Source organism: Impatiens glandulifera, chromosome 6 (genome assembly GCF_907164915.1).
Source record: "Impatiens glandulifera chromosome 6, dImpGla2.1, whole genome shotgun sequence".
Lineage (NCBI taxonomy): Eukaryota > Viridiplantae > Streptophyta > Magnoliopsida > Ericales > Balsaminaceae > Impatiens > Impatiens glandulifera.
In genome coordinates, this window is record NC_061867.1 from 54,871,163 (window position 1) to 54,889,503 (window position 18,341).

General features: G+C 26.4%; 1 protein-coding gene across 1 annotated transcript; it reads left to right on the forward strand.

The window, feature by feature from the left end:
• The first annotated feature begins 6,374 nt into the window (after window positions 1–6,374).
• LOC124941116 (protein VASCULAR ASSOCIATED DEATH 1, chloroplastic-like) lies at window positions 6,375–17,042 on the forward strand. The gene is made up of 18 exons (XM_047481383.1): window positions 6,375–6,640; window positions 6,848–6,907; window positions 7,151–7,201; window positions 7,911–7,976; window positions 8,881–8,976; window positions 9,104–9,205; window positions 10,054–10,154; window positions 10,391–10,578; window positions 12,019–12,059; window positions 12,466–12,553; window positions 12,640–12,726; window positions 12,825–12,879; window positions 13,190–13,256; window positions 14,031–14,127; window positions 14,641–14,702; window positions 14,793–14,835; window positions 15,321–15,604; window positions 16,550–17,042. Exons 1-18 carry the CDS (start codon window positions 6,464–6,466, stop codon window positions 16,823–16,825), a joined length of 1,941 nt encoding a protein of 646 aa, XP_047337339.1. The 5' UTR covers window positions 6,375–6,463; the 3' UTR covers window positions 16,826–17,042.
• The last annotated feature ends 1,299 nt before the right edge of the window (window positions 17,043–18,341 follow it).

Sequence of the window (18,341 nt, forward strand, 5' to 3'; positions counted from 1 at the left end):
GGTTTCTCAAAGGTATCTTGTTCATTCATTCCCAAATTAACTTAGTTTACTATTTAAACTCAGTTTTTTTATTTATTTTTTATTTTTTTATATTTAAAATTCATTATATATAAACTAAATTATTTATGATATATATTTTAGATTATTATTTTTATAATTTGATTATTTATATTTTGATATATAATTTAAATGATTATTTATATAAATTAAATAATTTATATTTTAATATATATTTTAAATTATTATTTTTACAAATTTGATTATTTATATTTTGATATATAATTTAAATTTGATTATTTATATTTTAATATATATATATATATTTACATTTTATTTATTATTTATATAGTGTAATAAATATTTTCATTAGTATTCTAATAAATAATTGATAAATACTAATAAATTTAAAATATTTTAACCATAATAATATAATAATTAAATATTCATAAAAACATTTTTAATTATCAATTATTTATTAAATATAATAACATTTTTAATTAAATATAATAACAATATTACCATATTTTAACTATAGAAATATGGTAATTTTGTTATTATATTTAATAAATAATTAATAAATTTAAAAATATTTTTATAAATATTTAATTATTATATTATTAAGATTAAAATATTTTAAATTTATTAGTATTTATCAATTATTTATTAGAATTATTTAATTATTATTACACTATATATAAATAATAATTAAAATGTAAATATATATATATATAATAAAATATAAATAATTAAATTTATAAAAAATAATTAAATTTAAATTATATATCAAAATATAAATAATCAAATTTATAAAAATATATATGAAAATATAAATAATTTACTTTATATAAATAGTAATTTAAAATATATATCAAATTATAAATAATTTAATTTATATATAATGAATTTTAAATATAAAAAAATGAGTTTGAATAGTAAACTAGGTTAGTTTAAGAAAGAATGAACAAACTAGGTTAATTTGGGAAAGTGAACGCCAAACAAGGTTACCTTGTTTGTCGTTCACTTTCCCAAAGTAACCTAGTTTGTTCATTCATTCCCAAACTAACCTAGTTTACTATTCAAACTCAATTTTATTTATTTATTTATTTTATATTTAAAATTTATTATATAAATTTTATATTTTGATATATATTTTAAATTATTATTTATATAAACTAAATTATTTATATTTTGATATATATTTTAAATTATTATTTTTATAAATTAGATTATTTATATTTTGATATATAATTTAAATATAATTATTTTTTATAAATTTGATTATTTGTATTTTAATATATATATATATATTTACATTTCAATTATTATTTATATAGTGTAATAAATATTAAATAATTTTAATAAATAATTGATGGATACTAATAAATTTAAAATATTTTAACCATAATAATATAATAATTAAATATTCGCTTTTTTAATTTTATCAATTATTTTTTAAATATAATAAAAAGATTATCATATTTATAGGGTTAAAATATTAATTAAAAATGTTATTATATTTAATAAATAATTGATAAATTTAAAAACTTTTTTATGAATATATTATTATAGTTAAAATATTTTAAATTTCTTAGTATTTATCAATTATTTATTAGAATGTTAAAGGAAATATTTATTATATATATAAATAATAGTTAAAATGTAAATATATATATATATATATTAAAATATAAATAATTAAATTTATAAAAATAATCAAATTTAAAATATATATCAAAATATAAATAATTAAATTTATAAAAATAATAATTTAAAATATATATCAAAATATAAATAATTTAATTTATAAAAATAATAATTTAAATTATATATCAAAATATAAATAATTTAGTTTTATATAATAAATTTTAAATGTAAAAAGAATAAATAAATTAATAAAACTGAGTTTGAATAGTAAACTAGGTTAGTTTGGGAATAAATGAACAAACTAGTTACTTTGGGAAAGTGAACGGCAAACAAGGTTACTTTGGGAAACTGTTCCTTGTTCGGTTATGGTTTTTTTTTTTAAATCAAGAGAGAGAAATTGAATGATGGCGATGATTTTGAGGAAGTAATGACTATTTTTTTTTGATAAAAAGACAAATATTGATATATATAAATAAAAAGTGAGCGAAAGATTATGGGGTAGTGAATTAGAACTACATGGAGCGCTCGTAGCGCTGATTAGACTGGCTAATCAGCTGGTTCAGTATTAATAATTTTCTCTCTTTTTTTCAATACTTACATTTTTTTCTCTCTATTTTAAATAAGACACATTCAAATTAGTCAATAAAAAAAAATTCAATTTTTATTATTAAAAACACTTAATAATTTATCTTTTTAATTTTTATTATTATAAATATTCTTTTTTTTTTAAATATGTCACTATAAACACGTATTTTAATTATTTATCTTCAATAATAATTAATTTTGTTATATTTAATTAAAAACAAATATTTGACTAATTTACTATTTTATATTAATAAATTGCACAATTTAATTAAATTAAAAAAATAAAAAAGTATTAAGAAAATAAACTTACCAAAAAACATGGTTCAAATTGTATCATAACATTATTAATCATCAAGCAATATAGTAGTTTAGTTTTCAAAGTATTCTATCGTCATCATATTGAAAACGAAAACTTTATATCTAAATAATATATAATTTAGAATAAAAATAATATAATTATTTTCAATAATTTATGATTGAAAATAAATTTCAATTTTTTTAATAAATAAAAGAAAATAATTAAAATACTACTTATAATGACATATTTTAAAAAAAATAATATTTATAATAATAAAAATTAAAGAAATAAATTATTAAGTGTTTTTTAATAATAATAATTGAATTTTTTTTATTGAATGTGTTTTATTTAAAATAGAGAGAGAAAATGTAAATGATGAGAAAAGAGAGAAAATTATTAACGAAAAAAATAAACATATACTTAGTCAACAAGTCTAATGAGCACTCCACTTAGTTTGCTGGCACATTTGCTATGAATCTTTAGCTCCTCTATCATTACTCATAAATAAAATATAAAATAATAATTTAAAGTATTTTAATATTTTGATTAATGAAGTGAGTGATGTGATTGATGATGAGAAGCAGTTGATTGGAAAATTGATTTGGTAAAGATTAAAATAAAAACGTGACAAACAGTAATTCTTCTTGAAAAACTCATTCTCAAATAATTTTATAATATTCTTTCTTACATCAACTTTTATAACTTTTTAATATCACCCATATATTTTACAAACTTATAAATTACACCACAATATTATAATTTCATCCAAATATTTTAAACTTAATTATAAATTAATTAAATTTTTTTATTAAAAATTCAAAAATTACAATACACGAACACAAAAATATACCTATTTTTTAATATTATTATAATTTTTTAAATATTATTATAAATTTATGTTATATAAAAAATATTATATAAGTGAATTAAATTAATAATTGTATAAATAAGCTTAATATAAAATATAGGATAAAAATAGAAATATAAACAAATAAAACATATAAATAAATAAAATATATAAACAAATTAAAATTTAAATAAATCAAAATATAAATAAATCAAAATATAAATAACTTATATAAATTAATTATATAAATAAGTTTAATATATAAAATTGATCAAATAAAAGTTGAAAGGCTAAAATGTAAAAAAAAATATGGCTATGTGTACTGTAGCAACACATATTTGCGTGGTTTGGAGAGAAATTGGGATATTGGATATCCATGTTTGGCATACAATTGGAACTGATAATCCCATTATGGGTATCAGTTTACATTTCCATTGGAGTAACTTTAATAATGTTATTTGAGGCAAGTAAAAAGGTGACTTGTTAAAATTCATCATTCACTTATATTATAAAAATATTAAAAAAATATCAAAATATCTTAACATTTTATTTTTGAGTAATTATTTCTCATTAATTCAAATAAAAAATTCTAATATTTATAAATAATATAATATTTTTTTATTAGAATAAGGTCCATATAAATAATACAAAATATCATCTAAAAAATTAAGACAATATGATAAAATTTAAAAATTATAGAGAAGATTTAATTTAAGTGACTCATAAATTCATAATAACTCATTTGAGTGAGAATATAGCTAGTTGAATAAATCAATTATGTAGTGTGATAGAATTTTTATCAAATATTTTTAGCCACAATGAAATTTGTCATTAAAAGTGGGTTGATAAATTAAAAGTGGGTTGATAAAAATATTGAAAAAGATTTTATCAAATGATAATTAATCATTTATGTATATTGTTAAAATAATTAAAAACTAGTAATAATTAATCATTTACTATATATTTATTGTTAAAATAAGAAATTAGTACAAATTAAAAAAGAATGAATATAAGAGGAGACTTTTAAATCTGAAGTGAGAAAATATTACAAAGACAATTGATAAATTGATAGGTATAAACAGAAAATAACACAACATCAACTTAAATTTGATTGGTGAAAAAAGAATGAAATACCTTCCAATACTAAAAAAATAAAAAATCAAAATGAACAAACCAAAATTACTTGAATATTTTCATTTTCTCTGTAAATTTGTAGAATGAAAATAATAATAGAAGTGCTATTTATTCTTTAAATATATCTCTTTTGACATAATATATATATTTATTTAAGATAAGAATAAATTTCAATTTATTTGATTATTTTCTTTGTTAATTAATAACAAAATAGAAAAATGAAAAAAAAAAGCCAAACACCAAAAATGAATAAAAAGGAGAACACATCATATTGTTGTCATTTTTGAAAAGTCCTACCAATTGAACTCCACTAACTAAGTGGAGAAAACTAAGAGAAATGAATTCCACTCAATAGGATTAGTTAGGTGATGTACACATTTGTCACTCTTTTAATAGTGTTTGTAAAAATAAATTAAAATATATTTTTTACAAGATTTGAACCCTTTCACCTATAACCACTAAACTTATAAAAAACATAAGTAATAAAAACAAATAATCAAACCAAACAAACATGTGACTAATGTTTCAATTCAACCACAAATATTAAAAGTAACAAAAACAATATTAAAAGTTACAAATATTATTACATTAATAATTCATTAGAGTAATTTAAGTGTCATAAATTTTATCTTATGAATCAAATATTTAGATTTCATTTTAAATTGAATTAGGGACATGTAACTTGATATTGTTAAAAAACTTTAAAAGCTAACCGATGAAAGTCGGAATAAAAAGATATTAGCCCAGAAAGACTCCGTCCTATCTCAAGTCAACGAGGAGATAGCATGATGCTTTACTTTTACACTCCTATTCATGCAAGTTGTGACAGGTAACAATTTCTAATTGTATAAATATAAAATAGTGCCAACAGAAAACAAATAAGTGGAATCTTAGAAGATGAAGAAGTGAAATATGTTTTACTAACAATCAACTATTTACAACACTTTTTTTTACTCATACATAATAGTAAAAAAAAAATTATTTCCATATTTTTAAACCCAAGATAATTCATTTAGTTTGATTTAAAAAAAATAATAAGTAAGCATTCAAGTAAGTAATAAGAAACATTAGGGATGTCAAATATAATTCACTCGCGGTTTTCGATTCTAATTGTCTCGTTAAAGAAGTTTTTTCTCCGATTTGATCGGTAGTCGACTAGGGATGAGTCGGGATGATATTTTTAATTCCGCTTCGATCTCATTCTATCCCGAACATTATAAACACAATTAAATATATAAAATCATAAATATATTTATTTATTTTTTATATTTTATAAAAGTTAAGTTTTTTTTTTTAAAAAATATATATAAAATTTTAATTATGATGGAAAAATATGTTTATTTATTTTTATTATATTAATATTTTTTAATGGATATGATATAAAAAAACAGTAAAAATTCATCAATAAACCGAGTCTAAAAATAAACCGTGATGGGGAAGAGAATTTAAAACAAAAATAAGAGAAAATAATGATATCATTTCAATCAATTAACCTGGTCAATCTCTTACCTCTTCCAAATTTTTCATTGTCATTTTCCTAATAAATAGAAAGAAAAATAACTTGTCTAAAAATTTAAATCTATATTTTTTTTTACATGAAAGAGGAAATTTGAGAGAAAATTACATGGCAAGCACAAATTAAATATTCTCATTCGCTACAAAATTAACTAATTTTCTTTTTCTTTCCCTCCCCATTCTTTAATAATGACACATCATTCCTTCCCTTTTTTATTTTTTTGCTTGAACACTTTTTTTAAATAATAAATGATTTGAAAAAAAAAAAAAAAAAAGTAAGAAAGAAGGGTAAAAAACAGTCAACCAATAGTCATATCGCCTTTTACATCATCTACCGATCTGCATAGTGAGCACTTGTTCATCTAACAACCGTCTCTCTTCTGAATCAAGTTTCTCTCTCCAATTCAAATCGAAAAGATTTCACTCCATCTTCTTCCTCCATGGCTGTAATATCGGCGAAAATCGAGTCATCGCCTTCGAAATTCCTCTCAAAAGAAGCAACCAGATCATCTTCTCCATCAGTTTCAACTGTAGCCGATCAGAATAACACTTCTTCTTCTTCTTCAACGAATGAATCCACCACTTCAAATGACCTCTTGCATGACTCTGAAATTCAGGTGAAATAATGAAATCAACTTCAGACACACAATTCATGTGAGAAATTCGTCTTGCATTTGTTTCTCTCAGTTTAAGCACCGACCTTCTTAACTTGTTGTGTGCTACTGTTATGTTATGTTATGTTATGAACAAATTGCATTAAGTATTTGTTCAATCTTTACTTGCATCTGGAAAATTGAGAACACTGTTTTCTCTTGCCGTTTCAGCCTTATCCGCAGGCGAGAAGTGAGGAATATCGACATCTGTTCCGTCTTCCAGATGAGGAAGTAAGTGATCACTGGCTTTCTGAGTCACCGGAGTTATCTGTCTGAAAATATATTTATACGCTACTGAAGTAATCCTTGGAAAATCAGTACATATTTGTTTTTACTGAATCTTTTCATTTATAACATCCTGCTTTGTAATGTCTGGTTTCAGATTCATATATATGGAACTGCACCTTGTATTGTGAGAATTAAGCAAGAATTGTTTTGATTTTCAACTACTTTCTTTGATTTTATTACTTGCAGGTTCTTATTCAGGATTTTAATTGTGCATTGCAAGAGAATTTTTTTCTTCAGGTAATGTCTTACTTGGTTATATTTGCTGCAACTAGTATATATATAACTCTTGTATTTATTTTTTGGGATCAATTTATTAAAAAGCCCAAAAGTGGGAGAAATTGTCAAAATCAAAGCTAGACAGTCCCTGACTTTGATTAAAAGATGACAAACAACAAGAACATACAGGACCTGCAGTTTTAGAATTCTGATTCTATTGTGAGATTTCTCTTTGGCTACTCTTACTCTGCTTTATAAACCCAATTTGCATTCCTCAAATCCCAATCTGCATTCCACGAATCCCAGCGATTATATTAACGTCGCATCCTCACCTGTTTGGCTCTAGGCTTTACTATTGGTGATTGAACTGTTGCATATGATGATGTTTGTTTGTGAGTTGTGTTTACATCCCCTTCCCTTGAGTTAGCTTTGTTTTAGTTGAGCCAGCACTCATCTGATAAAAAGAATTTTGTTTCAATATTTCAGAAACTTCACATTTACCTGTGTATTCCTTGGCTTCAATTCCTGAGTTGTTTCGATCTACTTTCATAGTCTCCTCTTCACTTTAGAACTCTAGAACTCTTGTATTTGATAAGGGGAAATAAGAAGAATGCAATGTAATTGTACTTTTACATTGCTCAATATATCACAACTTCTGGAAACATGTATTATGTTATGCCTTTGCAAATGAATTTGAGTTCTGACTTCTATTTGTATTTACTTGTTGCAGGGTCATCTATACCTATTTAACCACAATGTGTGCTTTTATTCCAATATATTTGGATATGAGACAAAGGTTTGTTGGTCATTTTGTTTTTTATAAATTGGTTAATATTCATTAAAACTTAGTATCCATATTTAAGGATAACATTTGCCTTTTATATATTTGTATGATATATATTCCCCATTAGTTGCTGTCTTGGCTTTGTCCAGATCAATTGTTTACCCAAATTTTAAAAAGACAAAAATTACTCTTACTAGCATGTAGAAGAGTGGCAGGGCTTGTTTGATGTGGTTTAACCACTATCCCATCAACAATCACGTCTTCAACCTATCAGTCGAATCATCAATTAAAATACCAAAATATTCTCACTTTATTCTTGATACCTTTTTAAAATATTAAATAATAAGAATATTTTGGTAATTTTACCCAAATAATCCAAGTAACCACATTTTAATTAAACAAGAATTTATTTTTTCAAAGATTATTTCAAAATAACTCCAAATCAAACAAGCCTATAGTAATTATTGAAACTATTATGGAGAACATGTTAAGATGCAACATAAGATGCCATTTTGTTTTATAAAGTAATTGGTGATATGTTTCAATTTGCGACAACTTTATTAAAATAACGTTAATATTTTATAAAAAAAATAAAAGATGAAATTTTGTTTGCAAGATTTATCATCAAAATTAGACTGGACTTGGGCTCTGGTGTTTATCCATCATTGTAGCTAGATTCTGATTAGAAAATGTTCATCACGTTGCTGGAAATTTTGCATTGACCGCTTTTAATCACATTAAAAGAATTCTAAGTTCACCTATAAAAGTAAAGCTATTGGTTAACAATGTACTAACATGAATTATCCTTAGAAGATTAACATTATGGATAAAGTGTGGTATGTGTTATACAATGTACTGTAGAAATTTGTTCAATAGAATTAGAATCTAAACAGAATCTTATCTGGGTTTCATACAGAGAGTAATTCCATTCAATAAAATCACATCCGTGCAAAGAGCTAAGGCAGCTGGATTATTTCCTACTGCTATTGAAATTATGGTTGGAGAAAAGAAGGTATCTTGCACTAATTCAATGATGTGTTATGATTGCATTAAATTTTGTCTTCAAATCAATGTAAAGAAGTTGAGGCCATGTTAATCAGTTTACATCTACACAATGAAATGGAATATTTATTGGGCAGTTATTCTTCACATCTTTCCTATCCCGTGATGATGCTTTCAAGTTAATTACTGAGGGTTGGTCACAACATGGAAAGCCGGAAAATATGACAACAGATATCCTGGTAATTCAGCCACTTATAATTTACTAGAGCATGATAGTCAGTTTTCAGATAGTCCCATGTTCTATGTTATTTTTAAGTGTTTTATTAGAAGTTTAAATATCAGTGGTTAAATGTTCAGGCAATTCTATTTTATTCAATGTCAATTCTAATTTTCCTCATTGTTGGAATAGAACGAGTTTGACTAGAATTGCAATAACTACTACTATGTACCTAGATGATCTTTAGGAGATATTGTCCAATTATCAAGGATTATTCTGGTTTCTTATCCCCCCCATTCTCTCAGGTCTCATCTCCTTCTTGTTTATCCCATCCCCTTCTACCCTATAATTAAACTAGAAAATATACTATTAACAGAGTGCTCACCTGACAAAAGTTAATTGCCTTGGTTATTAGTTTATTATTCATTGTTGGGAGAGACAGGCCTTGTATAGGAGTATTTAGATATGTATTCCAATATCACTATCAGCATGATGAGAAGTTTCTCTCTGGTAGTGAATCTATAATTTACAAAAGAATTATAGAAAGCTAAGCAAATGGAATTGAATATTGATCAGATCTCTTTCCTGAAATTATGTATATTCATACACAAAACACCTGTTTTTTCTCTCTTTTAGTTTCATGTTGATGAATCCCAAAATGTGTTCACTTCTTACCACTTGTAATTGTAAGAAGGTCAATATTGAAGTCATTACTGCAACGTATCTTTAAGTGTAACTTGATATGCTAATATCAAATATTAGCTTTAAGGTAGAAGTCCTCATAACTATAGAAAACTATATAGAAATTTTACTTGATAATTTTGTCCTGCTGCTAAACATTTCTTTGTCTTTCCTTATTCTTTTAATCAGGACAAGCAATCAAATTTATGCAATCAAAAGAATGGAGCTGATGTGATTGAAAATTTTGAGAAATCTGAATGCCTAGAGGATGAGATGGAAGGTTCTAAAAGGTATATTTTAAGCAATACAAAAGAAAATAAAATTAAATAAATAAATAAACAATTCAACCTTGATGGATGTGTTGTTTAATGAACAAAGTTCTGGTCATGTGTTCACACATTTAAGACTTGATTTATATATATTATTTGTATTATTAGAAGTTGTCTTCACAACAACTTTACTTGTACCAACTTTATCATTTATAGAACTACTGGATCTTGATCTTACTTAATTTTGTTTGACTCAGGCATAAGGATGTATCTTCCTTAGATGATTCTAGTCCTCCTCAAGATGGTGAGCCTGAGTGTATACCAATGTCTCCAGAAGTGGAGAACACTGGAGGAGATACATCAGAAGCAATTGAAAATAGTGGATCCTCACCATCTTCCGTGATGACTCTTGGATGGACAAATGCAAATTCTGAGGCACCTAAAGGTTTATCTAAATTTTCACTGCATTTTGATCCATCCATCTGATTTAGTATCTAGGAAAAAGCTAGTGCTGTCTTTCCTGGCCTTTGTTAGAGTTATTACATTAGGTGCACCATGTATTTATTCAGATCTCAATGGCTGAAATGTGCTATCTTCACTGTCCTTCTTTTGGTCTGGTAAATTAAGATATGCATGCACATTCTTAGGTTGGGCTACTTAGTGTAAATGAGACTTAGTTACTCCTAAAGGACAAGAGGTACCATAATATACATAGATAATATTGATATATGTGATAGTTATAACTTAGAATTACCTATAGTTAAAGGACAAGTACTTGACGTTAACATATAGGACATATTTACTTCAATTTGAGAATCAATAGTATAGATGATAACATAGGTAATAGTTTTAATTTAAAATTAAGGATCAATCCTCACTCCTAAATGTGCCATAGCAACATCATGAGGGGATGTGGCTGTAGATATGGTAATTGATTGGTGTGCCTTAGTTGCTTTAGTTAATTATAATCTAAGGTCTTGTTTGATCTTGGTTATTTTCAAATAATCCTGTTTGATGTAGATTATAAAAAACGAGGTTATTTTGTGTTCTTTGAGTAAAAAGAAGGGTATTATAATGAATTTTTTTTTTTTTTTAAAAGGAGGGTATTTTGGTTGATGATGGGAATGGTGTGATGATAGATTAGATAGTGGGTTATTTGGAAGTAATTCCAATTAACCCACATCAAGCAAGGCCTAAGTCTCTTTTTTATTTTATATGTTTGTGAGGTTGTCTTATGTTTTGATAATTAATGTCAATTTGTGCATCCTAAAGCTCTATAATCTAGATGGTTGTATGTTGATGTGTGCTTGCCCATTTAAAGGTTAGGATGAGTCTACAAATACTTTTTTTGGGAGCTTGCCTTAGCCCAAAGACTTGGGAAAGCATTCACTACCATTAAAATCACAGTATGTGCTTTTCATTGGGTGTCTTTGATGCTTTCTTGTTGCATAAGCTATTCCACATGATTGACCACTTTTTATCATCTCCCAATAAAGCTCTTAGAATATAGGTTTTGTGCAGTTCTGTCACTTAACCTCCCCATGGTCTGGCTCAGCTCAGAGCTAGTCTTTTAGTATTTTAAGAGAGGACTTGATAGCTCAAAAGAGGTTATACTTGGGAGTTGGTTTTTCTTTTATAGAATTTGGCTTTGAGCTTAACCATCGGTTTCTTCCTTTCTACATAATTCTTATGCCCAAGTCTTCAAATGAGATCATGTCTGTTGGTTTGACTTGTGATCCAGATTCCCTAGTAACTGTATTAGTCTACAAAGGTTTTTACTTGTTATGTCATGGATATATTTGATGTTTGCGTATGCATTGTATTCATGACGGTGCTTCATATTATTTGATGGTTTCAATGTTCATCACTTATATCCGGTATGCAGTTTCCGAAGACTTTACGAAGGTTGCCGAAGAAAAGTTTCAGGTATTCTTCGTTCAACATTGTTTCCCTTCCTGGATGTTTAACAGGACTCTTATACCTCACGCAGCATATATTTTCTATATATCTCAAGAACAAGTACTTGCTTGTGTATGACATTTGGGCCTTGTTTGATGGGTTATTTGGAATTATTTCAAAATAACCCAATAAACCCAATATCCCATCATCAGTACCCTTATTGTCTTTTTATTCAAATAACCTGGTTTTTCATAACCTGCATGAAAAAAAGTAATAACCCCAGATCAAATAAGGCTTTTTTCACCCCATATGTTGTCTTTTCTTGTGACTGATAAAATTGGTTCCTTTATATGTTGTGCGTAGTAAAATATTTGTAACTGAATTCTGCTAGAACTCTACGTTGAATTTAACAATATATAGCAACTGTATGTAGATAAGTGTGAAAGAGTTCTTCAATCTCTTTTGTTCGGATGAAGCTGTTGGTTTCCTGGAGTCATTTCATAGAAAATGTGGAGATAAAGGTACTCATATTTTATACCTTATTTTTAGCACGAATGATTAATTTTCTAATGCTATACTTTTCTATAACCATGTTCAACCTTCACAGATTTTAAATGCAGCTCATGGTATCAACGAGATGAGTTTTATCATGCTCGTGATAAGTCGTTCCTACATCCAATTAAAATATACTTTGGTAATATTCTCTTCAAAAAAATAATATTACAAAGGATGTTCTGTTATCTGTATATATTTAAATATTGTTTCTTAATCTTGACTTCTTGTTCCTTACAGGTGCAAAATCTAGCTTCTGCCAGGAGTTTCAGACATTTAGAGTCTTCAAAGACAAGTTACTGATACTACCATGCTTTTCTTTAGACTAAGAAATATACTTCTTATCCTTAAAAAATACAAATCTCACAAAACATGAAATGAGAGGAATTGAGCACTAGCATAGCTAATAACATTTCAGATATGCATATTTATTTAATTTACACTTCATGAATGCTTAAAAACCATATTTTAGATGCACTACTAGAATTCTGTGGAGGTAATAACATTACCATCTTGTTCTTGTATGTTGGAGTTTAAGATTCTAAATTTGCCCTTTTCTTAGATTGGAATAATTAATTCAAAAAATTTGTACTTATTTATTGCAGTCATTTGGTTATTGAGACCTCCCAAGTGGTTAAAGATGTACCCTATGCAGATTACTTTACAGTTGAGGTATGAGTTACATTAGTGCAGATTTTTATACTTAGACTTATTGCATTCGTCCCTACTAATCTCACATATTATTTTTCTCTAGACATCTGTTGACTATTTGGAAACTTGTATTTTGTTACAATCACGATCTCATTGGAAAATAACACAAGTTAAAACTGAAATTGGTTTTTTTCCGTTTGGTATAAGATTTTTTTTCTCTATATCTTGATTATCAAATTACTTTTTGGATCATGATCCAAATTATAATGTGATTTTTATTGTTTCATTTGGTATACAGATTATTTTCTAGATCATCCAATTCATAATGTATTTTTTCTTCATTTGTTATAGAGATTTTTTTCCTATCATGATTAGATTCTTTTTTGGATCATGGTTATTTTTTAGATATAATTTTTGGCAAACATAACAAATGTAAATTTTCCCATGATTTTCTTTACATCTAAACATCCCAAACTTTTATGTTGTAAATTCATAAACTGTACTGAACATGTGAACCTTGATTCCAGATTCATTACAAAAGTGTTTTTCATGACAAAAACTGAAAAAAGGCAGTTGGAAATGAAATCAGTGAGCATGTGAGTCATAAATAGTCTGAAACAAATAGTCTGAAGCAACAAACATGTTGACCTCTCATTTGGATGGAAAACCACAAAGGATTATCTTTTCTATAGCTACATCATGCTTTTAACTTGTTTAACTTTTTCCTTAATGTTCATGGAGTATCACGAGATTCATATTTTACTTAACTTGTGTCATTTGCCTTGTTCATTTCAGGGGCGTTGGGATGTTAAACAAGATTCAAAATCAATCGACAGTTGCTTTTTGACCGTCTATATGAGAGTATCTTTTTCCAAGAGGACTGTGTGGAAAGGTGTTTGTCAATTTTGTACTTCAATTTTACTATAACTAATTAACTAAGGTTCTTGTCAGTAAAATAAGAATATAGAAAAATTGCTTCCTTGATTTTCCACATGGCTGTAGGAGCATAAAATGTTGAGATACATGACTAATTTGCTCAATGAACTTTCTATTTCATAATGCTCCTTAAACTTGCAAAATTGTCTAAGTCATTACCAAGTGGCTGCTGATTTTGGACCCTTTTTTTTCACAATGGCTTAAAAGTATTAAAAAGATGCATTTAAAAACTTACCTGGACTTTTTCTTTTCCTTTAAATTTTTTACCAAAATAACTAGTACAAGTAAGCAGCCACGTGGCACTGTGTTGACGGTGTCAAGTTCAATATTTTACCCAGGGAGTAAAATATGACTCTTCTACTAGAAGGAGCAAATCATTCATAATGCCTAAATTGTTTTTATTTCATAACCTGCTAGAAATTCATTTTTAATGTATGGATTATAATGTTGGTGCCTGACCTTTTCGCAGTGAAGATTGTACAATCTACATTGGATGAATGTCGAGATGTTTACGCTCTTTGGATAAAAAGTGTAAGAATGCATCCAAATTCCCACTTTTAGTCAAAATTGCCATGCCAGAAATTGGTCCTAATTGAAATAATTCACAAAACTCTCTTTCAGGCACATGAATTGCTGATGAAGAAACACCTTGAGAATAAAGAAGGTACTTCTAAGGTCTTGTTTTATGTGGGTTATTTGAGATTAATTTCAAATAAGCTATTATTCAATTAACAATCTACTCATTACCAAAAATAAAATAAATTTACCGTCACATCTTTCCATCATCAACCAAAATACACTATTTAAAAAATAAAAATTGTATTATATATTTATACTTCTATTAGAAACATTTGTGGAGCTGAATTTGGGTTTGTACGAGAAAATATCAACAAATTTATGAATATATCCAAAACATTATCTCATCTAAATCAACATCAGGATAAGATACATAAAAAAGTGTTCCCAAGGAAATTTATAGACATTTTCTCGTCCAAACTCTGACCCGACTTCAGAAAATGTTTCTAAATGGGCCAACGTCTTTTACATACATAACCTATATTAAACAAGGTTATTTGGAAATAACTACCCTAGAACAATTTGAATACAAATATTTTTCATGAAGCTGAAGAACCTGTTTCCACATTTCAGCTGGAGATTCATCAGCTGATACAACACTTAATGATGATGGCCAAAGCCATCAAGGGAAGGTGGGAAACTCATTGGAACCTTCCGAAAGTACAGAAGGAACATGCAAACAACAGACAACAACACCTGACATCGGCGATACGTCACCTCTACGAGAGAGTGATGACCATTCAATAGGGCCCACGGTTAGAGAACCCATCTTGAAATCCCTCCTCTTTTTGAACTTTAGAAACAAGGTTCCCATAATGGTGATGATTACCTTCGCTATGATTCTAGTTCTCATGCAGGTATGCTCTTACTTAAGCTTTATTTTGTTAAAGATGCATTTTTCTGTTTAAGAAAATAGTCACATTTATAGGAACATAGGAAAAAAGTTCAGTATATGCCTTTGAATGCATATGCTTTTTTGAAAAAAATTAACTTTTATTAAAAAAAGCACAAGATGCGTTCAAACGTTATAAAGGGGAAGAGAAAATACAAAACAATAAATAAGAAAACAACGCAAGAATTTTAAATGGCAGTAAGATCGAAAAATTCTCATCCCGTACAAGTCCTTATTTTTCGGAATGAAGTGAACGCATGTAACATGAATCCTTTGAGGTGATCCTACCCATAACTTTTCTCTTCGAAAACTCTTTTGTTTCTTTCTTTCCAGATCGTCCACCACATTATAAGGGAAATTGGTTTTTGTCGTCCACGATGTTGTCTTATGCTGTTTTCTTACGTATTAGAAAAATGGACACATTTATAGGAACATAGGAAGAATGTTCAGTATATGTCTTTAAGTGCATGTGGAGAAATGACTTTGATTAGCCATTACCATAACTTCAGGTTGAAAATGGAGCGCCAATCTATTTAAAAACACTTTTGTTTATGACATTTGACCCAAATAAATAACTTACATCCCTTTAGCCTTGCTTAGAATCTATCTTTGTCACTTATTTTGTTCCACTTTTTATTTTGAGAGTGTCGTTCCTTTCGTAAACATTCGTAACCTTAGTTATAGTTCAAATGACCAGAGAATAGAAGTTCATTTGCTTATTGATTGTAAGGCTTGATCTTTTGAGGAATGAAGCCTTAGATCTTAGTTATTGTTTGTTTCTCAAATCGATCAAAATTTTGTATTTATGAATTGTTGACTGTTTGGAGACGAATTTTGTTTCCAATTTTCTTTACAAAAATGATGTAAATAGAAATTTGAATGATGGGTTGTGATTTCTTTTGTCTTGCAGCTAAGCATAGTCGTGCTACTATCTCGACCTCAACAAGTCCAAGTAATTCATCATCATCATCACCAATCTGATTACTCTATCAACAAACTATTGTCGACTGATTCCGAAACAAGAGAACAGCAAATGACAACATGGCTAGACAAACGAATCGACCATGTTAATGAAGATATAGGCATAACTGAAAAACTTCTAGACAAGATCCAACAAGAACATGCATTGTTGAAAACACAGCTAAGTGATCTACAGAATCTTAAGAGACAGCTTATGGAAAAATGATCTTAAACCGAGTATGTTTTTCGGCTTAATCCTATTTATTAGAGCAAAATAAGTATCATATTTAGGTTTTGTGTGTTCTATAATTGTTTATGAAGATAGTCATATCATTTGTACACCCTTTTAAGGAAAATAGTATATGAAAGACCCTAAATCTTTGTCAATAAGCAAATGGTTACATGTAGATTAATGGATTGGTTATTTTTAAATTATATCAGAACAATAGATTTAATAGTGTGCTAATATGATGGATTTTTTTTTCTAGTAATAAATGAACCAATTTGAATCTCATTCCAAAATACTAATTTGAATTAACTATTTCGGTTTGAACTAGAATTATCTAAATTATCCAAACAAAAATATATTGTTTCTCTACTTATTTTCGTATCAGTTATTCACAACCAAATATTTTCATATTAGTAACTATCATATTTTATTTAGTCAATTAAATAATTTAAACTAAGCATTAACAAATTAAAGAAGTTTTTAGTAAAAGTAAATAAAATAAATTTAAAGTTACTAATGAACAAATAAAAAATAGATGTATTGACTACTGTCCAATAATAATATATATATATATATAATAATATATATATATATATATATATATATATATATATATATATAAATAAATAAAAGGTTAATTTAACAATGATTTTTTCTTTTCTAAATTAAGTGAATTATAAAAAGAAATGAAGTAAATTTATTAAACATTAATTAAAAAAGTAAAATAAACATATTAAGGAATGAGATAAAAAAAATATTTATTAAATTTATTATCCAAATTATACACCATCTAAATTCTTTTGAAACGATGACATATATTCTCGTACCAATTAAATTATACGAAATAATTAATTTTTTAAATCAAATAAAAGTATAATAGATATTGCAAATTATATATACAATAAACAAATAAAAGAATTTAAAAAAAATCTGAAATTAAATTAATATAAAAGTTAAAATGAAAACATTTTATTAGATTGACTAAATTCTATTTTGGGTTCTATATTAAGATCAATCATACTCTATATAATCAATCTCATTAGTAAGTTGATTTGTACTCGGCTATACTACCAAAGGCTCTGGGGAAGTCGGAATAGGAGAGCACTCATTTTGAGGTGTGGGGAAGTCGGAATAGGAGAGCACTCATTTTGAGGTGAGGGTAATTCGTGGTGAAGTAATAAAATGTATAAATATTTGTATAGTTTTTTCACTAATAGATGTATAAAGATGGAAAGAGTGTGTAAAAAAATATATTTATAACCATAATTTAATTTTTCGGACTCGACACGTAATAGTTAGACTTTTGTAATAGTAGTAATGAAAATCTTTGATTTTTTCGGTGAGAAAAAAAATATATAAATCATTATCAACATTCTATTAGATACATAATGTTAGAATAATGTTGTATTCTTCTTGTAATGTCTTCACAAAAGTCTCTTTGTTAGGAGAAGTCATAGTAAATCATAAATAAGTCTAAGAAAACGTCTATAATTATATTAATAAATTTTTAATA